The sequence below is a fragment of the Lycorma delicatula genome, chromosome 1 (genome assembly GCF_047948215.1).
Source record: "Lycorma delicatula isolate Av1 chromosome 1, ASM4794821v1, whole genome shotgun sequence".
Taxonomy (NCBI): Eukaryota; Metazoa; Arthropoda; class Insecta; order Hemiptera; family Fulgoridae; genus Lycorma; species Lycorma delicatula.
Window position 1 is genome coordinate 54,898,803 of NC_134455.1, and position 25,354 is coordinate 54,924,156.

At 31.9% G+C, this 25,354-nt stretch overlaps 1 protein-coding gene across 4 annotated transcripts in view; it reads right to left on the minus strand.

Annotated features, from left to right (window-relative positions):
• The window catches only part of Pgant5 (polypeptide N-acetylgalactosaminyltransferase 5), an 88,969-nt gene that overhangs the window by 10,450 nt on the left and 53,165 nt on the right, over positions 1 to 25,354 (minus strand). For all 4 annotated transcript variants that reach the window (XM_075354886.1, XM_075354879.1, XM_075354901.1 and 1 more), the window contains exons 8-10: positions 16,051 to 16,190; positions 14,530 to 14,628; positions 3,125 to 3,259 (exon numbers count right to left, since the gene is read on the minus strand). In XM_075354886.1, coding sequence (XP_075211001.1) covers positions 3,125 to 3,259; positions 14,530 to 14,628; positions 16,051 to 16,190 — 374 coding nt within the window. The remainder of the gene's footprint in view (positions 1 to 3,124; positions 3,260 to 14,529; positions 14,629 to 16,050; positions 16,191 to 25,354) is intronic.

Consider the following 25,354-nt stretch of genomic DNA (forward strand, 5'->3'; position numbering starts at 1 on the left):
TGGAAACAGAAAAACATTATAATTGCAGCAGCATAGAATGTGCAAACAATATTAAAACAGAACTGTAAGACAGACATGTTAAACAATACAAGAAGGGAAAGATCATGGTAACATGATCTTCCCCTGGATGAGGTGCTGGAGGATTTGAGATCAATGGGAGTGGAGGAATGGAGAGTGGTGGTTCAGAGAAGAGAGTATTGGAAGTGAATTGTTGAAGAGGCCAAAGTCCACATTAGACTGTAGTACCAGGATAGGTAAGTAAACATTATTTTATAGTTAATATTGTCTTATTACACAAGCCTGCAAAATTTGGGTTGTGGAATGTTTTTTAACATTTAATAATTGACTCCTATGTAATTTTTAGTGCTGAATCTGAAAATAACTTCACTGTTTCCATCATGTCAGCAAATTTAAAAATTTGTAAAACATTGAAACATTGACTGTTTTGCGAAAATGTGATATACAGTAGACATAAAATTTTTTTTTTATAATAAATTAATATAATACATTCTCTTTTTTGGCTTATTCTATGCATTCTTATAGCTAAAATGGTCTGGAGAGGAAAGTGGAGGAGGAGATTGGGTTGAAGATGACGAGACGGTGAGAGAGATTGGCCAATAGGTTGTGACAAGACTTAACAAGATGTAACATGTTTATTGGCAGCTATCTTCATCACTCATGTACTGTGCAACTACTATCTGTGCTGTTTCAACCTTCAGTGTGTATAAATTGAGTTTTTTCCATCCTCTGTGATCAAATGCGTTTTTGTCGGTGAAAAATATATTTTCAGGCCATAAATCATGCTTTCCATTTTCAAAATGACTTTAAGAGGCTGCAAAAAATATGCAGATTCTTTTTGTTACATTTGTGGTGAGTTAATGGTGGAAAGGCAAAAAGAAATATAACAAGTTTTGTTTGACAAGTGTACCTCATGTATTTTGAAACAAAAACAGATCAAGACAAAACTTGGGCACCCCACTATTTTGCTACACATGTGTTGAAGGACTTGACGGTGGTCAAAGGGTGAACAAGAAGCGTTCGGATTTGGAGTTCCGATGATATAGCGAAATCCGTGAAATCACACCTATGATTGTTACTTTTGTTCAACTGGTGTTCACAGTTTCAATTTGAATAAAAAAGAATTGTCAATCCAAATATGTTCCTCATGGTCCAGATGTATCAGTTCCAATTTAACCAGAAAATTTATCTGAAATAGACAGTTCCACAAGTGATTTAAATGAAGATAACATCAAGCAGTATGAACCTGGAGATAACTGTGCACCAGAGCTTTATTCACATTTTGAACTAAATGATTTGGTTCGAGACTTATATCTGACTAAAAAAAATTCAAAAGTACTTGGTTCAAGGCTTAAAGAGAAGAACCTGCTAGCAGCTGGCACCTTATTTTCCTTGTTCAGGTTCAGAGGAAAGGATTTCCTTCCATATTTTTTGGAAGAAGGAGAATTAGTCTTCTGCACTGATGTACATGGACTTTTGACTCTATTTAACATTTCATACGGCAGTACCGATTGGAGACTGATCATAGACTCATCCAAAAGAAACTGCTCTCCTTCTTCACAAGGGGAATACGTATCTGTCAATACCCATAGAACATTCTGTACATTTAAAAGAGGGTTACGATAATTTGAAATTCGTTCTCGATCAAATTAAATACAACAATCATAAGTGGATTACGTGCAGCAATCTCAAAATAATATCAATGCTCCTAGGATGACAAGGAGGATACGGTAAGGTGTGAATTGGATAGCAGATAGATAAATTCATTGAATAAGGAAAGATTAGCCAAAAAGAGCTTCATTAGAACCTGGAACCAAAAATGTGCCCTAAAAAGCTCTCATAGATATAAATAAAGTTCTCCTTCTATTTCTGCATAACAAATTGGGCTTGATGAAGCAATTTGTCAAAGCCTTACCAAAAGAAGGTAAATTTTTTAAATACATCTGTGACAAATTTCCAGTGTCATCAACCACCCAATTTACTAGTCCTGACTTTAGAAAACTTCTCAAAGATGATAATTTTGAGAAACAAATGGAAATTGCAAGAAAAGAAGCCTGGGGAGCCTTTAAAGATATAGTAAGCAAGTTTCTGGGCAATAAGGATCCAAATTTCATATCAATCATTGAGAGAATCCTGCACAAGTACAAAAATTTAGACTGTTCCATGAGCTTGAAGGTTCACTTCCTAAATTCACATGTGGATTATTTTCCTGAAAATTTGGGTGCTGTTGGCGAAGAGATGGGTGAAAGATTTCATCAGGACATGAAAGAAATGGAAAGGCAGCATCAAGAAAAATGGACTAAAACAATGATGGCAGACTATTGCTGGATGTTACACCAAGATGAACCCTATAGAGAACATAGAAGTAAAAGTGCGAAGCAGAGTATAAGGTATCCAAAGAAACTTCGGCACATGAAACAAAATTGTAAGTATTTTACATACTTCATCAATAAGGATGTGTGAAGAGGGGGAGTGGTTCCCAAAGACATGATGTATCTTATAAAAATCAATTAAATAAATAAAAATAAATTCATTTAAAAATGCACTATAATAGAAATTAGGCATATTATGTGGCAATTTTCATTCGAAATTAAGGGATCAATGACCTCCCACCCTCCTCTTCAGAGCACTTAAGTGTTTAGTTATAAGAATGCATATATAAGCCAAAAAGTGAATATTTTACACTAATTTATTGTAAAAAAAAAGAAAAAAGTTTTTTATCTATTTTATTGTTTCACATTTTTGCAATTTTTCAACTTTTTACAAATTTTGAAATTTGCAATTTGCAAAAAATCCTGATGTGATGGAAAAAATGAAGGTTATTTTTGGAATCAGCATTAAAAAATATATATGGATCAATTATCAAAGATTAAAAAACACAAACATCACAGGCTTGTGTTAATCTTTTTTACCATACTTATACTGTGAGTTTACTAAAAAAAAACATTTCTAAGTATTGTATATATTTTTTACTCTTCCACATTACAGATAATATTCTATTTCCTGAAAAATCTTTTTTAAAAGCTGTGCATCCTAAACTGTATATGAAAACAATAAGTAACAGGTATCTAACATAGACTGATTCCCTTATAAACTACAGTAATACCTTTTCACTGTAGACCCAATTCTGGTTTCCACCCATTCCATGACAACGAACCAATTTGATTGGTCCATCTGCACTAGCAGCATCCAAGCAGTTATCATCAGACATGATCTGCTGTCTTTTAGTATATGCAAATACCTGCAAAAAATACACAAATAAGTAAAAGGTGAATTTGAATGGTAGTCAGTGAAAAATATATATAATGAAATAGTTATCAATTACTACCATAAAATTAACCCCTAACATTTCATGAGGTGAAAATACATATTACAATTACTTATATTATTCATTATTCTAAGAACATTTTAATTACACAGATTATGTGATAGCCCATAAAAGTAGTTAGAGTATCTGGCAAACTGCTTCAACTTTAGTGATCTATGGGGTTTTCTTCATTGAACATGGGTTTGGCCAAATACATTTTACCTTATGTCAGATCATTCATATTCCATGATACAACTCTTCCAACATACCAGGTACAGCAATACAGTTTACTTTTCAATTGCAAAAGAATACAAACAATTTTTTCTTTAACCTTGATTATTCTACTTGAACACAATTTCCTGTTACACAGACAATACTTTTACCAACACAAATGGATGTAAAATGCTGTATTAAATGAATAATTCATCTTCTTATCTATTAACCTCATACATTTGACTTAAGATTTTGTATGGCTTTAATAATATGCTATACGTCCTAAATAGCAATTTACTGGAAACACAAAACTGCTTTTTAATCAAAGTTTCATAAAACCTCCCACCATAATAATCTCAAATTTTTAGCTTGTTTGATCACGGCACTATCTTAACCTATTAATTTAATGTTTTCTCCCTCTATAAATCATGAGACCTTGCTGTTGATAAGGTAGCTTGAGTGCTCAGTGATACAGAGTAGCTGGACTGAAGGTGCAACAATATAAGAGAGGTATCTGCTGAGCCAGACTAAGGAATGATTCCTGAAAGAGGGCAGCAGCTCTTTCAGTAGTTGTTATGGACGAGTAGTTGTAGGTCAGGACGATTTATCTTTTCACCACTTTAATCACCACTAATTAGCTTAACTAGCCATACAACAAAATTCTTAACTAGAATTCTGTACAGAAAAATTGAGAGGAGAGTGGAAGAACTGTTAGGAGAAGACCAATTTGGTTTCAGAAAAAGTATAGGGACAAGGGAAGCAATTTTAGGCCTCAGATTAATAATAGAAGGAAGATTAAAGAAAAATAAACAGCCATATCGACATCACTCAGTCCTCTGAGTACTGCGCAGCTGAAAGCAATGGAAAACTACAGCTGCTTTTTTTCCAAGAAAATGTAGCTCTCTGCATTTTCATATAGCAATGATGGAGGCACCTTCCTTGGTAAAATATTCCGGAGGTAAACTAGTCCCCGGTTTGGATCTCTAGGTGGGGACTACTAAGGAATCAGAAAATTAAAAAAATAACATTCTACGAGTCGGAGCGTGGAATGTTAGAAGTCTAAAAAAGGTCGGTAGGTTAGAAAATTTAAAGAGGGAAATGGATAGGATAAATGTAGATGTAGTAGGAATTAGGGAGGTTCGGTGAGAAGAGGAAAACGAGTTTTGGTCAGGTGATTTTAGAATAATTAACTCAGCTTCAAATAATGGGCAGGCACGAGTAGGCTTCGTAATGAACAAGAATATAGGGAAGAGAGTAGAGTATTTCAAAATGCATAGTGATAGAACCATTGTAAAAAGGATAAAATCGAAACCTAAACTGACAACGACTGTTAACGTATATATGTCTATAAGCGCCCATGATAATGATGAGGTTACAGAAAAATAAACCAACATACTTGGCATTTATAGACCTAGAAAAGGCATTCGATAACATAGACTGGAATAACATTTTAAGCATTTAAAAAAAATTAGGGTTCAAATACAGAGATAGAAGAACGATTACTAACATTTACAGGAACCAAACAGAAACAGTAATAATTGAAGAACATAAGAAAGAAGCCGTAATAAGAAAGGGAGTCTACCAAGGATGTTCCCTATCACCATTACTTTTTAATCTCTACACAGAACTAGCAATTAATGATGTTAAAGAACAATTTCTTTTAATTTGATTTAATTTGATCTACAGTAACAGTATAAGGTGAAAAGATAAAGATGCTACAATTTGCTGATGATATAGTAATTCTAATCGAGAGTAAAAAGGATTTAGAAGAAACAATGAACGGCATGGATGAAGTCCTACGCAAGAAATACCGCATGAAAATAAACAAGAACAAAACGAAAGTAGTGAAATCTAGTAGAAATAATGAAGATGGACCACTGAATGTGAAAATAGGAAGAATAAAGATTATGGAGGTAAAGATTTTTGTTATTTGGGAAGTAGAATTACTAACGATGGACGAAGCTGGAGTGATATAAAATGTTGAACAGCACAAGTGAAACGAGCTTTCAGTCAGAAATATAATTTGCTTACATCAAAAATTAATTTAAATGTCAGGAAAAGATTTTTGAAAGTATATGTTTCAAGTGTCGCTTTATATGGAAGTGAAACTTGGACGATTGGAGTACCTGAGAAGAAAAGATTAGACGCTTTGGAATGTGGTGCTATAGGAGAATGTAAAAAATCAGATGGGTGGATAAAGTGACAAATGAAGAGGTGTTGCAGCAAATAGATGAAGAAAGAAGCATTTGGAAAAATATAGCTAAAAGAAGAGACAGACTTATAGGCCACATATTACTGCATCCTGGAATAGTCGCTTCAATACTGGAGGGACAGGTAGAAGGAAAAAATTGTGCAGGCAGGCAATGTTTGGAATATGTAAAACAAATGTAGAGGGTATACTGAAATGAAACGACTAGCACTAGTTAGGAAATCTTGGAGAGTTGCATCAAACCAGTCAAATGACTGAAGACAAAAAAATTAATGTTTAGGGAATGTTAATCAAAGTAACTAATGCTAACTTTGATTAGGTAGTGTTATGGAATAGCTCAGTTCTGTAATTATTTAGAAAAAGTAAGAATTAGTTATGAGTGATTCAATAATGATGCTTTTCACAATTAAACAGATTGGTTTGCATACCTATTTAGCCCTCTTAGGAAGAGAAGAATTCCTTGAAGTGGTAGATTTTTTTCTCTAAGATAAACATACCTGCCTGGTTTCAAGTTTTCACCTCTTCTAATCTCAGGACTTCCATCAATCCCTGTTGTTTATTCCCTGAGGGGGCTGTTAATTAAAATAACTCTTCCTAAAATTTTTCTACTTATCTTTCTGACTATCCAAACGTCAGCTCTCTGTTACCCATAGCCAGTTAGGGGAATTAAATACGGAAAAATAGCCTATACAACTTTTCACAATTGAGTTAAAAATAATGTTAAGAGATTATATCAACTATGGTAGAAATTTTATTTCAATACCACTTTTATTAAACTTACAAGACAAGTAAAAGCTTGTTTAAGCTTATTTAATAAGCGAGAAATCAACATAATGTGGCAAATTTAAAAATAATTAAAAATTTTATAATTATGTTTATCATTTTTAATTTTAAGATTAATTACAATTATAAAAGAGCTGATAAAATTTTTTTTTTATAAAAAGCAGTAACTGATATGAAGTAATTAATCACTATAATGAATAGCAAAACCACGGGGTGAAATGACATTCCATGTTATTTAACTTCGGTGATGTAGAGGAAATGATTGAATGTTATTTATGGTATTGGTCTTTTTGTAATATTTAAATACCTTCTCTTTTCAGATTGCTGCTACTTGACACATTCCAGGTATTGTGGAATTTGAGGTTGTAAGAGATGTAACAAACATCTTACCCAGGACCAGTGTAAGTAATTAAATACAGAAAGACATGAGCTCCTTAAAAAACAAATAAAATTTGATTCTCATTTCTTTCTTACCATATTAAAATGAGGTGAAGTTTTAAAATAAGTGACTCACTATAAGTATTCATATTAATAATTATATATACATAATTATACTATTGCAAAGAGCACTTCATTCAGAGAGTAAGCACACTGACTTCCCACCTACATGCTCTCAAAAGTCATCAACTTTGTAAATGTAAAACTTACTGTTTACTTAACTAAAACTAACTTTTTTTTGTAACCACTATGAGAACAATAAATTGTGTTTACTTCTCACTGAGTGAATTTAAAAATTTCAACTCAATTAAAGAGGGTTCAATAGATCTGATAACCACTTTTTTAATATAAGAAATTTGAAAGCAGCTAGAATTCATAGCCATAAATGTGAATTTTACAGTAAAGACGATATGAATTTTCAATTGATGTTGGATCAAGGATTTCAAGAACTTGAAACAAATATGTGTATGTGTTTGAATGCCATCATACACATGTATAGTGGGTGGCCCTTGCCTTCTCTTTGTTTGAAAAACAAGAGCCACCAGTATCAAATTGAACCCCACTATTTTCAACTGTTCTTTGCTATGCGTATATTGGGTGGTGAAGGTGCTTTCTGAAAAAAAAAAAAAAATCCAGATTTGCTGGCAAATCTGAGATGAAATACACGGAAGAATTGTTAAACCAAACTGTCATTAGTGGCACAACAGTTTTCTTATTAATCTCCACAATCAATCATGGCTGGAAGCTTATCTGTTGCTGAAAAAGTACAGATTTATCCAGAGGATGTCAACTCGCAAGCTTTTGTGCAATATTTTTTTGAAACAGATAAGAAATTTTATCTTACAACAAGCCTTATTGACAAATGCTGCTCTTAGTTTTTTCTTTGGTTGATGACATTACAAAAGGAAAGTAAATTTGGTCACAAGGTCATAATGGATTTTTACCCTAGTTCAGGAATATAAAATATATTAGTCAATTACAATAAGTGCCCTTATTGGCAGATGCTATATAGAAAATTACTTAAGTTAAGGCTGATGATAGAAAAAAAAAAATTATTGAGTTTTCTGTAGTTCAACAGTACTTATTTCCTGAATATAATTTTTAATCATCTGATGAAAAACCAAACAATACAAACATCAATATGCCTATCCTAAAATACTTTTAAAATTTATCTTCGGTTCAAAATATTAGAATCCTGTTGATCACCTTGTCACTTGTATAAAAATTTGTATCAACTGACTGGGGTGAAGAAAGGCTATACTATATTGATAAAAAATATTTATTCTTTAAATTCTGAAGTTACAGTGTAACTTTTTAGTCAGTGAATCTTTTAAAAAAACTTTTTTTTGTTAAATTTTAGTAATAGTGCATTGGGAGATACATTTAATTTATAATGAAGCTAAACAATAACTTAAATAAATCCTATGCATCAGCAATATCTGTCTGAAAAATTGTGCATTCATGAAAGTGGAATTAGTATTTCATAAGTGGCAGCATTCATGATGCCAAAATACTGCTGGAATTATGCTTGTTTCTCCACTAGCAGAAGAAACAGATATTAATTTATATAATGTGAGATCACAGTTCAAAAGGTATTACTGAACAGTTTATGAGGTATCATCAAAAAATATCTGACCTTGGTTCACAAAAACAAAAATACTTAACCCATTTTGTTCAACTACTTGTGTCTGCTTCAAAATAGGTCCCATCTGATGTAGCTCACTTATGCTAGTGATGGTTCCATTGTTGGAAGCATTTTTCAGTGAACACTATTTCTTTTAATCTCTTCTTACAAAGTCTTAAAATCTTTTTCTTTTAAGAAAAATTTTAGGCTTAGGAAAGAGCCAAAAGTTGCAGGAAACCATGTCTGTTGAGTGAGAAGCTTGCAGAAGTTGTTTGATCCCATGCTTTGCCAAGAATCTCTGGATAAGTTGTGATGCATGAGCTGGAGTATTGTTATGATGAATTTTCACAAAAGCATGAAAGTCATGCTTATGGTTTTTTTCAATTATCAGGACATGGAATCATATTAAGCAAATCATATGAATTCTTTCTAATCACCATTTTCCCAAAGCTGTGAACTCTTGTGTCTCAACAGTATCTCTAAGCTGATGAAGAATGGTTATGTAGTATTCCATGATAATTTGTCCTTGAGCAGGATAATCATGATTAACTATCCCTTGATAATCAAAAAAGATTGTCAGTATGACCTTCATATTGCTTTGTGATTGCCTAGCTTTCTTTTGGTGCCGAGAACTTAGAGTTTTCCTGTAGGATGATTGTGCTTTGTCTCAGGGTAATAACCATAGAACCATGCTTAATTTCTAATTTAAAATTAGTATCATTACTAGCATTTCCAGAACATCTTGCACTCTATTTTCTTTTTGTTCACGAATAAGAAGTTTTGGAACAAATTGTTCTACTACATGCTGCAAAATTATATTTTGATTGAGCCAAAGAAGGTTTCTAATTCATCTTGAAGATATCTTAATTGTTAATTGATGATTATTCATAAAAATTTATTGAACCTGCTCAACTTTTTTTTTATCCTTGCTGATAGAAGATCTGCCACCGTATTCGTCACTTTTGATTCATGTTCGGTCATCTTGGAAATGATGATACTAACCTTTAATTTAGGTAACACTCATAGCTTGATTACCAAAAGCTGTTTGAATCATTTTTATTGTCTCTAAAGTTTCTGACAATATTTAATGTAGATTATCTGCTTAACCTGTCCAGTTATTTTGAACAGTCACATGTTTTACTTTCACGGCTGCTATGGCAGAAAAACAATATGTCATACACAAGACACATTTCATGACGGTCTCTCTCCATTGCTACAAATGATAAAAAATGGGTCAGATACTTTTTGATCACACTTCTTCATATAAGTATAAGTTTGCTAAAAAAAAAGGTTTGCTGATAGTCATGGATGGACTTCAACTTGTTTGTCTGGGCTCTGAATTAACTGTGTTCCTTAACTGGTTTTTTATATTACTTTTTTGATTATGTGTTGTCTATTTTCAAGTCTGTCTGCGTTTTTAAATACAAACATTACTGCAGAACTTATTTATTGCATTAGTTTCCTACTTTTGATGACTGATGTATGCTTATGTATAATTATATTATGTATAATGATGGTCGTTCGTGGATAAATCTGACTCTCATCAGTGCTGATCATTTCTGCAGGGTCGGCCTTTGGGAGGTTGGAAGAGATCTCTCAGAATGATCTCCAGATCATCCAGTTTGAAATGGATGCTGTGGTCCCTCAAATGGCAAGGATTGGGTGGTAGTGTGCTTAGAAGGTTGCTTTATGTTTAGGGAGCTAATCGCAACTGGACTATGCATGGAGGCCTAGCCGAGGCTGGATGTTTTTACACATGCTGTTACAGAGACCTGCAAGGCAGCAGGGGTTATTGTAAAAAAAAAAAAAGGCTATGCCCAAGTGGGTCTCTGAGGACAGCTTGCTGGTCAGCATGGCAGCAGCTTCAGAGGTTAAATTGTAGTGCAGACCTGGATCAAAGGGAATTAGTGAAAGTTCCCTTTGTCAAATCCAGGAATGAGTGTAAGCTGGCCATCATGATGTCCAAGAGGGACTGTTGGATGCAGCTGTCGGGATGTTGATGGGGATGTCTGGAGCCAGGAATAACAGATTGTTTTGAAGAGATTTGGATGCATGTTGTCGGTCCTTACAGATGGGTCATCTGAAAAGCACTGTAGCTGCGCTTTTTTCTTCAGGCTGTTACTCCAGAAAGGAGGAGATAGTAGCCAATGAAATTCTACAGTTTGACTGGGAGGAGATATTTGCCGCTGTCAGGAGAATGAAGATGCGGAGGAGCCCTGGACCTGATGGTTTTTCGGTTGAGGTTGTCAGGATTCTGGTTCATGTGACTCCATTATGGTGCTAGAGGTGTTCAACTATATCCTGTCAACAAATACATACTGCGGGACTGGAAACAGTCAAGGATGGTGTTGATTAGGAAGAACAACGAATTTGTTGACTTTTCGGCTTGCAGGATAATCTATTTGATTAACAATTTCATGAAATTGTTTGAGAAGATTGTGGTGATGCGATAAATCGTTCGATGCAGTGGGTTAAGTCCATACCAGTATGGCTTTCAAGGAGGAGTCTTGGCTGTTGACGTGATCAAAAGTCATGGATATTGTAGACAGAGTGACAGTTAGGTTAAGGCATAAGAGGTGTATTACAATGGTCATCTTCTTTGATGTTAGGAATGCCTTCAACAGCCTGCTGTGATCGACAATCTTCAAGTCACTTGATGCTAATGGGATTGACGCCTATCTAAGGAAGGTGATAGTCTTATTTCTGTAAGGGAACTATCATTGCATCTAGTGTCAGAGGCTGGGCCAGGTGTTATGGCCAACCAGGATGTGCTGCAGGGTTCTGTTCTGGGACCCTAGAGTGGAATATAGTCTGAGGATCCTGAGATAGTGTTCTCCAAGGGTGTTGTTCCTGTAGTCTTTGCTGATGACTTGGTTTTGGTCTCAGTGGGCAGAGCTGAGAAGGAAGTGATGGACAGGGGTAACATGGCCATCGATCTGGCAACTGCACGGCTACTTGATAAAGGGCTGGAACTGGCTCCAGAGAAGACAAAGGTGCTGGTGATGGCCAGAAGGCAAAGACTGGGGTCTATTGGCTTTTGGGTGCGTGGTGTCTGATTCCTGGCACTTCAGTTAAGTACCTTGGGGTATGGCTAGATGGATGGCATTCCTTTCAGAGACATATAGTCGAAGTCGCTATGAGTGTAGAAAAGACTGTGACCATGCTGAGGAGGCTTTTCAGTAACATTCTGAGATCGTCAAAATGATGTGTATAATCTAGTGACATGAATTTGATTCTGTTGTATGGAGCTCCTTCTTGGAGAAGAGCCTTGGACAAACAATGTACCAGACTGATCCTCGAGCGGGTTCAGAGGAAGATGTCTCAGCTAGTCTGCTCAGGTTACATGGACTGAAAGGGTCCTTTGATGTGGTGTTTGTTATTGCTGGTATGCTGCTGACAAACCTGGTGGCAAAGTTCAGGGTGGATCGCTAACATTGTATACATTGTATACTTCCCAATGAAGTATACAATGACTTCTAATGGTTGATTCCTTTCTTACTCAGCTCCTGTTGGGTCATACATTGTATACTTCCCAATGAAGTATACAATGACTTCTTATGGTTGATTACTTTCTTACTCAGCTCCTGTTGGGTCATGGCTGTTTCAGATCTTATCAGCATGCCAGGGGACGTAGCAGACAATTTGTTTGTGTTCATACTGCGGTGCTCTTGATGATGTTGAGCATGTGATCTTCATGTGTGATCAGTGGATGAATACAAGGGTGTGATGTCACGGAGATGGGACTCTTCCTTCTTGAGTTGACAACATTCTAACTGTCATGCTTGACTCTACTGAGGGATGGAACACGGTTTCTGTGATGGTGAGGGGAATTATTGTGAAAAAGGAGACTGAAGAATTAGGTAAGGGGGCAACATTCATGGGTAGGAGGTGCCCATCCTCGTACCCAGAGAAAACACATTGTGGATGTGTTTTCTCTGTCATTGCAAGTGGGACTACTTCGAGTTCCTGCTGCCTTTTTCTGTCTGGTAATGATGCTGCTCACATCACAGCGATGAGCATTTCCATGCATGGGGGGGATGTAAGTTAGTGTATGTTGGAAGGATAGCCTGTGGTGGGGAGGGTGCGTTCTTCATTCATGGCTGGCTGTAGGTGGATATTATTCCTTTGATCCCTGTTCCACTTCTCAACATCTCCTTCTGGTTGTTGGACCTGCAAATCCCACCAGAGACTGTGTTATGCCTTTTGGTGGGTTCAGTATTCGTGTGTTACTAAGAAAGGGTTTAGTTGGTGAGAGCCCAACACAGTCATTTTCTGCAAGCAAACTGCGACTGGTAGTTTTCACCTACTTCCAATGGCAAAAGAAACAAGTTTGCTTAAAAAAAAAATCTTAACATTAATGTAACTTTAAAAATCACAGTAAAATGACAATAAAAAAATCACAAATTGATAAGTGATACATGTTTCTGTTAAGTCATGGTCATGTGAATGTTGATAATTTTCATAGTGGGCATCTGGCTACCATGGCAAAAGACAAGAACATTAAGCAAATTTGAAATGCAAGAAAAAACCCCTTGAGGTAATTGTGCCAGAAACAGTAAAAGGATTTTCCACAACGATTTAAAAATTCATAGCATTTAACATACTCAGAAATGTTTCTAGCAAATTAAAATTTGCTGGTCAAGAACTACATTACGCAATATAATAAACAATAAAATGTCTGGAGCAGCCATCATATCTTTCTTACTTGGCACAAGCTGATCTTTTTTTTCTTATTTGAAGTAAAATCTGAAAGCAGTGTGATTCAAGAATATCAATGATATCATTGCCAACATGACAAAGTATCTAAGTATGAATTTCAAAATTGTTTTAAACATTATTGATGGCAATAAAGAGCTGCAAAAATCAAAAAAATCTGCTGCTAAAAGTACAGTCAATTCTTGATTATCCGCAATAATAACCTGGAAGAGGATCACGAATAATCCAAAATAACATGAAATTGCAGTCAATCCAAAAATAATATTTAATTAAATAACGTGTGTTAAAGTGACCTATTACTGTACTGCAATTCAGTATTTACATGCATTATAATATTAATGTAATAGCATGTAAATATAAATAGTAATATAGAATACAGTATGCTACACTACACTATTATGTACCTGGTAAAAGTAATATCCACTAGTTTATTCGAAATACATATTAAAAATGTTCACTATCGCTAATACTTTAAGTAAACAGACTGTACAAACAGTAGTGTATGTACTATGTAATGCTAAACAAATGCTTATTATCACTACATTAGCTAACAAAAAAAAAAAAAAAATTAATTAAATTGTGCATTTTACCATTGTTTTTTTTTCTTTTTAAATAAGGTGTGACTGATTGTTGTTTTAATGACTGAAACACTTCTTTTAATTGAACTTCGTAGTCTGCATAGTACAATAATGTAATAATGTTGCACAATGAACTAACTTGTGGATATGATCATATCCACAATGAACTATACAGCACGGTTTATCATAATCAAAACAAGCACAGATTGAAGCAAGAGTCAAACCTATCACAGAATGATGCAAAAACTTAAATTTTTTTTGCTTCTTTATAAGTTTCTAAACCTTTACTTTTTCTGACAGGCATCACAGTCGGATTTTCTGACGCATCAGCCAGCGGATAATCAGGAATTTACTGTATAATGTAAAAACTCTTTAATTTACAAAAGTCTTTTAAGATAAATGTATTCCATAAATATTTAGAACCTATCTTATACTTTAGAGTATACCCTTTTTGAATTTTCATTTAAATTCTTGTTGATCTGATAAAGTATACTGGATTAATAACATACAGCTCTTCACATCACTACATTTCATGAGACTAACTACACAAATAAATCATCAACTCATATAAAACTTTTCTAATTAGATTTGTTGTAAACTTCATCAAAAAAGTAGTAAATAATAACTAATATAAATATTATACCTGATTTCCTCCAAGTCCGTGACAATAACTCATACCAACATGTTCGCCACTTTTACGTCCTAAAGTATCTAAGCAATTTCTTGTTTCTGCATTTTTTACCTAAAAATATCAATCATGAATTTTTTTTAAGCCTCATTTAACAATTTTCCACTTGCTATATATATATATATATATATATATATATATATCCAATTTTTCAGACAATTATTACATAGTCACAATGAACTTATAAAGGTAACTCATTTTAAATATAACACTCATTCTAATTCAACAATGAACAAATGCCTATTTGAAAATTATGTTTACTTGTTTTATATAATATACATATTGAATGTGGCATGTTAATCATTTTTAATTATTACATGAATATTGCATTTCAATTTGGAAATCATATGGAAATAAATATTACAAACTTCTGTATATGATAAACACAAGATTATATATGATGACACCTACCATCTTACACGATTTAAGTTGGGTTAGTTTCCTTAGTTAACTACACTTTTTATTTATAACAATATATGATAATTTAATCAACATGAGAAAATTTCCAATGTCCAATGAGATCAAAACAACAAAGAAAAGAATGTAATATGTTACAGTATGTCCTGAGTAAATAACTGCAGTAAACAATGATAAAGAAAGAACTCCTTGGTAGTAGCTCTCCATCAAAATCTTGAATCAATTATGTACGCCAAATTTTATTAGCTACTATCAAATACTATTATGGATTATCAAATTTTATTAATTATTTTCAAAGCTAATATGGTAATTCAAAATTTAAGAAAGTTTTCAGCAGAGAGAACTATTCATAGTTCTACAGCCCTACTTCCTCAATGTGACTTCAGGCAGCCTCCAAATTTATTAATCAATCTTAAATGTTGGGTTCTTGAAGGAAGTTTTCTGATGATAAGAATATGAATTAAATGGTTCAAAGTTACTATGAATATAACAGTACAAGCCTACAACTTTTAATCTATGCACATTAATAAATTCAAAAGGTCTTCTGTTAGTTACCTTAAAACTTATGAACCACTGGATAGATTTTTATTGGGGTTTTGCTATTTAACAAAGCATCTCTTGAACATTTAGGTATACAAAAATGGCAGAAATTCCTCTAGAAAAATGGTCCACTTCTTTATCAACTCTTGTCATAGACTTAAAAAAACATTTTGGTACGATGGTTTAATATTGTAATCATGCGCTGGGCTGGTATGGAAGAAAGGTTTGTACTGTTTTAAAGAAATTATATCACTCTTGAGTTACAAAATAACTAGTTTGTTTGATCAGTTAACTGCACTGCATGGTTTTACTATTGAAAAATTGTTTTCCTTGTTTTTTTTTTTCATTTTTCTTCCAGCTAATTTTTCTAATTAATATATTTTCATCAATGACCTGTTAACTTTGAGAAGTACTGGAAGGATAAAATGATTTCACATTTGGGCAAAGCTAGGTAAAATAGCTATTTCATATCTGAATGTAAGCTACTTCAATATCAGTTTTAATAAACAAATAATATACCTCTCCTAAATAGTAGTAGTCAAGTGGCATTTGCGATTCAGGGTACACATTTTCAAGATACCACCGAAATGACTTGCACTTTAGTCGTTTACGAAGCTCCTTACGTTCAGTTATATCACCAACATCAACACTTGTAGCACCTGAAATCGCACATAACAAAATAAATATATGATTATGATTCCAATTAACATTAATAAAAAGCTCAAAAATTATATTACTAAAATAAAATATATATATATTAAACAGGTGAAGAGTAAATATATTTACTCTTCACTTCTATATACTCTTCTAAGAGTATATATATTAAGTAAGTGAAAGGTAAACAATAAAAAATTACAAATGATTAACTATGCAAATATAAACCTCTAACTTAATCAGACAGTCATATTTAGGTATATCAAATTAAAAATAAATCAGCAGAAAGGTAGTCTGTGTGTTTATTTTGATTTAACTGAATAGTATGACAAGTATTTATTTCTATGAATAAATTTATTTGCTCAATAGCAGAAAAATAATTTATTGTAAATAAATGTAATAATTTTACAAACCGTAGAGATTTGTCACTGAAAAAAATTAAAGAAAAAGGAAGAGTCAAACAGGAGAAGAAGAAATAAGAAATCTAACCAGAAAGGATATGTAAAATAAGGAAACATAAGAATAATAAAAAGAATGAAGGCAGCAGAGGGTAATGAATAAAGTAAGTGTTTATAATGTCTGGAGATGTTTGATATATAAAATAGTTCAAAATGACTGGAAACAAGAGGAAAATTACATTACCTATATTTAAGAAGGGATTTATATAAAACACAAAAGCTATATGGTAGAAATATAGTTCTACCTTACATCATGTTGAAAAAACTCCTACAAAGCAGCAGAGGAGTTGGATAAAAACAAATATTTTGAAATGAGAATTTAACAAAAGGCTAGTTATAGAATTTTTTGTTATAGTCAAGGATTATGCATCAATAGTAAGTAGATTGAGGAAAGCAAAAGATGAAAGTATAAATGATGCGATTTAATTTCTTGATTCTAAAAGCCAAAGAGAGCAGTGTCAAGACAGGTTTGAGATTAAAAAGTGTAGGAATTTAATAAAAGAAATTAAAGGGGAAACAAGTGACAGAATAATTTTAGGTGAGAAAGTAATACCGGATAAGTTCCGAAAAAGTTCCTAGTTAAGTACTCAAGAGTTTTCTCAGAGATTGAGAACATAAAAAAGAATATACGAGAATGCAGACAACTTCTTTCAGAATGAGAAAGACTTAATAAAGCACAAAGTAGTTTTAGAGTATTGTTAAAATTGAATTACTGATTTATTTTATTATATTTTACTTTCATAATATGATGAAATTTATGAAGGATATTCTATTTAATTTTTTTTTGTAAAAAAGTTAAAGGTTATTTATTATCAACCAAAAATCAGAAGCAAGAGTATGCCACTCAATCTGTGAACTAAAAGGAACATAATTACAAAATTGTTCAGTAAAAAAAAAAATCTGAGATAGAATATAAGAGAACAGATGAAAATTGAAAGCATCTTGAACTGAACTGGGAGTACAAAAGCAGCTTTGTTATGAATACAATGTGGGAGAAAGTTTACATGGAGTAATCTAATACTTAGATAATGATGATAAATACCAAAGGTTTAAAATGGATAAGCATATGATGGGAGAATTGGAGAAGAAATGTGATAAAAAGTAACAGGTGATGTAGTGGAGGAGAGGAGCAGATATTCTACTGCAGAAACTAGAAAGAAGTAATTATAACATGAATTTGAATTGTTACGACTTTTAATTACAACTGAATACACCCTTTTAATAAGTTGAAATAAAATTAGCATAAAAGATTGGTTTTTAAACTTCAGACAGCCAAGGTAAAGAAATTATAATAAATGAAATCTAATACTTTACTATGACTATACTTCATATGAAGAATTTATTTATTCAGTTCAATACAATCAAATATGTAAATGGTTAATAAAAAATTTCCTTACCATAACATGAACTTTTTATCATTACATTATAACAGATCACTGTTGCACTTACTCCATAAATATATTAGGGCAGTAAGGTCAATAAATATTTTAGATATATAAAAGAGGTTGTTGTAGGAAGTAAGACTGCATTAGATGTTAAAGTAGATTATGTAAGAATATTTTTATTTCTTCTGATTCATTAAACATCATTATTTCATTATCTTATTATTCAGTCAAAACTGAGAGGTGAGACTATTCAGGAAGTAGGAGAGTTTAAATTTTTGGCAAGTAAAATAACAAGTGATGGAAGAAGCAACAAAGAAATAGTGAGTAGAATACACCAGGCAAAGAATGCCTTTAACAAAAGAAAAACTTTTTTACAACACATAATAAAACCCTTGATTTGAGAAAATAATTACTGAGAACACTTGTACGGAGTATTGCATTGCATGGGAGTGAGTCATGGACAATTTTTTCTCTTTTCCTCTCCTTCTGAGGAGAGGAAAGGAGGAGATAAACACTTTTGGCTTTTGAAATATGGTGTTGCAGAAGGATAAAATAAGTTGGATGGAAAAAATGTCAGATGAGGAGGTATTTAAGAGAGTTAACGAAGAGAGTAGTTTTTTGAAACATTTAAAAAGAAGAAGAGCTCAGCCAATAGGACACATTCTTAGGCACCAAGGTCTGGTTAAAAGGGTGATAGAAGGGCAGATGGAAGGGAGAAATTGTAGGGGAAGGCTTTTGTTGAGTTCATAAAACAGATATTGGACATGATATGAACTGTGATACTGGGAGCTAAAGAGAAAGGTTGATAAGTGAGAACAGTGGACAGCTGCTGTCAACCAACCTAAGGGCTGTTAACCAGTGGAAAAAAACTCAACCAATAAACTACCAGTAAAAAAAATTATAAATGTAAGATTAGGTTGGTGGCTATAGCTCAGTAAGTCATACTTTTTAGCTTATAGCAGAACTGGATTTAATAAAAACTGGCCTATAGTAATTTTGACTGGATATTTTCATTGAAGTTCCTGTCACTATTCTAATAGTTAAATTGCATTTAAAAAACCTTTCAACTCTTTGATAAAATAAACAATTTAACAGGTTTGATGTTCAAATTCTGAAAATATTTCACTATTTCTTGGAAAGATTTAAATAGTACCCTGGTTGCAAACATGATTGTTTCACAACTCTAATCTCACAGAACAGCATCTTGGAAAATAAAGTAGTTTCATTACAACTTTTTCAATATCTGATTTGATCTGAACTTAAAACTACAAGCGCAATTTCAAATTTGAAGGGCGAGTGCAAGTTGTCAGTGTTTCATGATTCTTAACTACAAAATACCACTTAAATAACACTGAAGCTATTTAAAATTAGCAGGAAAAACCTTATGCAAAAAAAATAATCTTCTCATACGTCAACAATATTTTAAAATATAAATATTTTAAAATCTGATTTAATCTAAGAAAAATCTTAGATAATTACAATATCCATTATTATAAAAACCAGCTAACAAAATATGAAGATAATGTAAAAACAGAGAGTAGTTACCACAATTAAATGTTGCAGACTATCTGGTAGGTTATCTGTTGGGCTGGAACTGATGTTTTGATACATTATAGACTTATACTATTTTTTGTTAGAAATCTTTAAAAATTTTTTGGCATAACAGGACAATATGATAAATTGTCTACAATTCTAGATGTTGAAAGTGATGCACAGACAGAGTTTACAACAATATGGGCAAGATCCTCATTTGGCCGAAGATAATTTTTAATGTCGTTTCATCTTTATTAACAAAATCAATTTTTAGAAGCTGCTCTCTCAAGACATTCCATATGCTGCAAAGCCTTTGTATTATAAGGACTACAGTTTACCCTATAACTAACTCTAATGTCCTGAGATTTTATACTGAAGATAGAAAAGAAACATTAATTTGAACTGAAGAAAAGCAACAGTCACGACTATCACAGCAGCCTTCTTCAAAGAGAATACTAAGCTAATTACCTAGGCTAGCACCACACTACAATAAGATCCTACAATCAAGGAGATAACCTTGTTAAGCGATAGATCTAGAGAATAAAATTAAAAAATTAACAGAGATTTTTTATTACAGTCCACTAGAACTTACTTTGTAGGTCTCTGTGTTTTGAGATAAATGATTAGAATATACAATTGAAAAGAAATACACTAAGCACCATTTATTTCATCAGCACTACACAACAAAGTAAATGTTATTATAATAACAAATTTGTGTACAAGTAAAAGCAGCTTTCTTGACCAATCTACAATTTTCATTATCTTCAAAGTACTGATTTAAAATTTATCAGAACTAGTTTACAAGAAGTGAAGTTACAAGAAGTGAAGAGTACTGAAAAATCTTAAGTATAAAAATGTAACAATTAAAAAATTAACAAATAGAAATATATTAAAACATTACTAATGAGAATGACTAATAATATTTAAAATTAATCTGACAACAAAATATAAAACTTAATTTAATATCAAACCAGAAAATGGTAATGCAAAATGTAGCACACTACATTCACTGTAAGAGCAATCCGATGTACTGGCAGGGTACATCAATATATATATATGTACAATGTACATATATATTGGGCAATGTAAAAAGTACAAGACAACTCAATGTTTAGATGATTGTTATTATAATTTTTATAATAAAGCATATTAACCATACATCATGTTCTTTTATTTATTACCAGTCATCAGTATAAAATGACATGCAACATTTTAGACAGTTCATTTGAACCACAGAAATTAACCACATAATCTTCTTACAAAGAATATAGTATATCAAGAAATAAAAGTAAATTATAACTGAACATCTTATTCTGAATACAGATACATTTTAAATTGTATTACATAATAAATAAAAAATATATACAAAGCATATCTACATGGTAAATATTTAAAAGCCAGTTATCTTAATTTAAATAATGCATTGTACAAGCACAAATCCCTAACCCTCAAAGAAGCATGCTTAAGACAGTGGCCAAGTTAATATGTACAGAAACTGCTATTTTTTGAATAAAAATAAACATCACAATCATATTTTATTATTCATAACATATTATTTACAAAGATGTAAGAGAATTATGCCAAAACCTTTAAAAAAGTAAGAATTCATGTACTTTTATTAATAGCATCATGCAACAAATAATCATTAAAACCTGACTACAACCTAAGTATAAAACCTAATAATTTTAATAAGTACTTTTTTTTAAAGAAAAAATATGCTTAAAAAGATGTATTCTAGTACATTTTAATGAGCAGTAGCGTTAAAGAGTAAAACTTAAAATTACAATACATTTTTTTAAAAGCATATTTCAGCAATAAAATTTACAAAATATTGTTTTTTAAAAATAAAAATCAAATTTTTTTTAAGCTAGTATCAACAGTTTTGAAATTGTAATAAAAATCTAATGTACGTTTGTAACAAGTAATAAGTAACAATTTTATATTGGATACATCCAATGTAATGAAATTCAGGTGTTACTCTTAAAATTTACACATTCTACTGAAATTTAAAAAAATAATTTAAAAGTACTTTATTAACAATCTCATGAACTGTTCAACTTTGTACACCGTATAAAAAACATTCATTACAGTTTTTCATATGAAAAAAATAAATGTAAGTTTATAATTCCAATTAATACACTAAAGAAATACAGTTTAATCCAGAAAGCTGCATGGGATATCTGGAGACTTCCAGAATATTCATAAGAAAATAAAGTACATTTAATTAATTGAAACCTATAAATGATTCTCACTACATTTCAACCAACAACATACTGTATGTTTTTTACCAAAACTTTGAATTTCTTCAGTCTTAACAATGTCTTAAAAGAATTTCATGCATATTTAAAGCTAATGCTTAGTTAAATTCAAAAGAAATCTACTAAGATTTATTAAAATAAATTTAAACAGAGAAAAAATCTTAATTTACATTCACATATAAATTTACTCAATAAGAATACAAACAATTATAACTACCAGACAGAAAAAACAAACTAAATTCACTTAGATGCTTCTAAATAACCTTATTTCTAGAGCAGTGATTCCCAACCTTTTTAGGTCTCTGACCCCAACGCACCGGGTTGGTCTAGTGGTGAACGCGTCTTCCCAAATCAGCTGATTTGGAAGTCGAGAGTTTCAGCGTTCAAGTCCTAGTAAAGCCAGTTATTTTTACACGGATTTGAATACTAGATCGTGGAATACCAGTGTTCTTTGGTGGTTGGGTTTCAATTGACCACACATCTCAGGAATGGTCGAACTGAGAATGTACAATACTATACTTCATTTAAACTCATACATATCATCCTCATTCATCCTCTGAAGTATTATCTGAACGGTAGTTACCGGAGGCTAAACAGGAAAAAGAAAGGTCTCTGACCCCAAAAAAGTAAAAAAAAAATATATATATAATGAATATTTTGCAATTCCACAACTCCAGCCCAATGAAACCTAGTTAAAACTACTTAGCTGCGTTGATAGCAATGAGTATGAGCATGCATGTATGAATTGTACAAACATGAGCAATTCACAGGTTCCAACTTGATGTGTACATGCTCTTTGTAATTTGGTCTACTTACATAATATTCACTGTGAGAGCATCATGTTTGATCATGCATATGATATAATTGAAAATGTTATGCTCTTAGCAGCATAAAAATGGCTTGCAGAACATCAGTTTACTTTCAAATGCAAAGCGTGCTTATGGTGCCTTTATTTAAGTTTTTAAAAGCAAAGTTTCATTGAAAATAATAATAATTAAGGTTTCGGATTTTTTGTGAGAGTCAAGATTGTACAATGACAGTTATTTAAATGATGGGTTTCCCTCATTGGATGGAAAGCCACAGTGTGTTGTTTGCTTTTAAGTCCTTTCCGATGAAAGCATGAAGCCATCAAAGTTAATTTGACACTTGTAAACTAAACATCTGAATCATAAAAGCAAAACCTTGGAATTCTTTGAAACAAAATAAATTATGTACTTTGAGATATCAATAAACTTCTATTTGTAAATCAAGCCACACTGATAAAAGTACACTTGAAGCGTATAGCATTAAGAGTAACTAAGATGTCCAAATCCCATAGAATCACAAAAAACCACATATTGCATGCTCCAATTGATGTGGTCGGTATTTTAACAGACATGGAAGAAGCAAAAAAATTGAAAAAATCCCACTCTCTGACAGAGTATCAAGGCGAATCGATGACATGATTGCTGCCGATTGCGATCAGATAATTCAACAAGTGAGTTCAAGTAAATTTTTTAGTATTGAATTTGATGAATCAACAAATGTAGCAAACATTTGTGAGTTCTTAAGTTATGTGAGATATGAATGCAATAGGAACAGATCAATTAAAGAAAAAACATTGTTTTGCAAATCAATTCATGCAACAGAGTAATGTCTTTTTTATTTTTTTTTTTTATGAAGCTACTAAAAATTATAACGTAGACTGGACAAAATGTATTGCAGTATGCAGTGATGGTGCAAAGGTGATAACAGGAAAGAACAATGAATTTCTGAAAAAGTTAAAAGATTATTTTATACCAACGGTGGAATGGATGCACTGCTTCCTTCAGAAACATGCTCTTGCCAAAAAATCTCAAACAAATTTTTTGTAAAGCTGTAAAAATGGTTAATTATACTAAAAGTTGACCATTACAGAGTAGGCTGTTTGCTAATCTGTGCGATGAAATGGGTGAAAAAAAAATTTCTTCTTTTCCATACAGAAGTCAGATGGTTATTGTGGGGAAAGTATTAACGGGGTTATAGGAATTGAGAGATGAATTAATAATATAATTTCCAGGATAAACAAATGTCATCCTCAATGTTTTTAAAGAATATTGAGAATATGTTGCTGTTGTCATACTAGTTGATGTATTTTCACATTTAAACGACTTAAATATGAATTTACAAGGACGTGCTAAAGACATTTTATTAATGATACAAATTTTATGCTTTCATTAAGAAGCTTGATATTTGGATTATTTGCCTTCAAAGCAAAATTTTTGATTTGTTTCTATTCATTTCTGATTAAATTGTGAAAAATTTGGGTGAAGAAAACACTATTATTCATCACAGTTTGGATAGCATGAAGATGCATTTGCGCAAGTTAAAAATTCAGTTGACGGGGTATTTCCCACAACATAAAAATAATTTTCCAAGAGATGGATACTGAATCCATTTAGTGGAAATGTTGTTGTACTTGCTATGTTATCAGTTGAAATTCATGACCAGCTCATCTAAATGTTTGCCGATAACACATTACAACTACAATTCACATCTAAAGATTTAGATACATTTTGGCTTGCTCGTCAAAGAGAATATGGAAATTTCATCAGAAGCAAAGAAAATATTAATCCCTTTTCCCATGACTTATCTCTGTGAAAAGGGCTTTTTGTCAATGGTTGTGCTAAAAACTAAATATAGGAATTGCCTTTTTTCACTTGAAAACAGTTTGCTTTGTACGTTTCTAACACAGACATATGAAAAGCTTTTAAATGAAAAACATCAACAATCTCATTAATTTACATCTTTAATTGCAAGAATTTCATTAATTTATTTTTTTACATGTGTAATTATAAATGTAAGTAAAATGTTTATATTAAGTGATTTTTTTTTCTCATAAAATGATTTCATGATTTTTCATGGGTAAAATTATAGGTTAATTCCATGATACCACTTTCATACCACCGGAATCCCCAAGTTGAGAAATGCTGCTCTAGAGTTAAATACAACTTATCAAACCATATAGTAACTATCAATTAAATCCAATTAAGAAAATTATTTTTTTTGTTTTCTAGATAAGTTTCAATATTTTTAATAATAAAATTAATTTTTGATTTAAAAAAAAAAATATTTGATGAAATGATTTGAATAAAAAAGGGCTATATGTTGTAGTGGTCAAAATTTAATGATGAATGTATATGTTTTATTTTTACTAATAAGCAGAGTTTTTTACTTAATAACACACATCCTACTGTGAAAGAAATCACAATCTTAAAGAAATCCTACTTTAAGAAATCACATTCAGTGAAACATTAATATTTAAAAAGAACTATTTTGCATAATATTAGTTAATATTGTATAAGTTGCAGCAAACAATACTAATATACAGGGCTTATTTTATGTAACACTTATTTTAAATTTATAAACTTGTTCTCAAACTTGTGCAAGTAACATGTACATAGTCAATGGTTGGATGTGCTGCATTAATTGTATTTTTAATTTTTTTATAAACAATACTAAAATAAATAATTCCATTAACTACGTCATTTAAGATTCATTCTTGACTGGGAAAAAC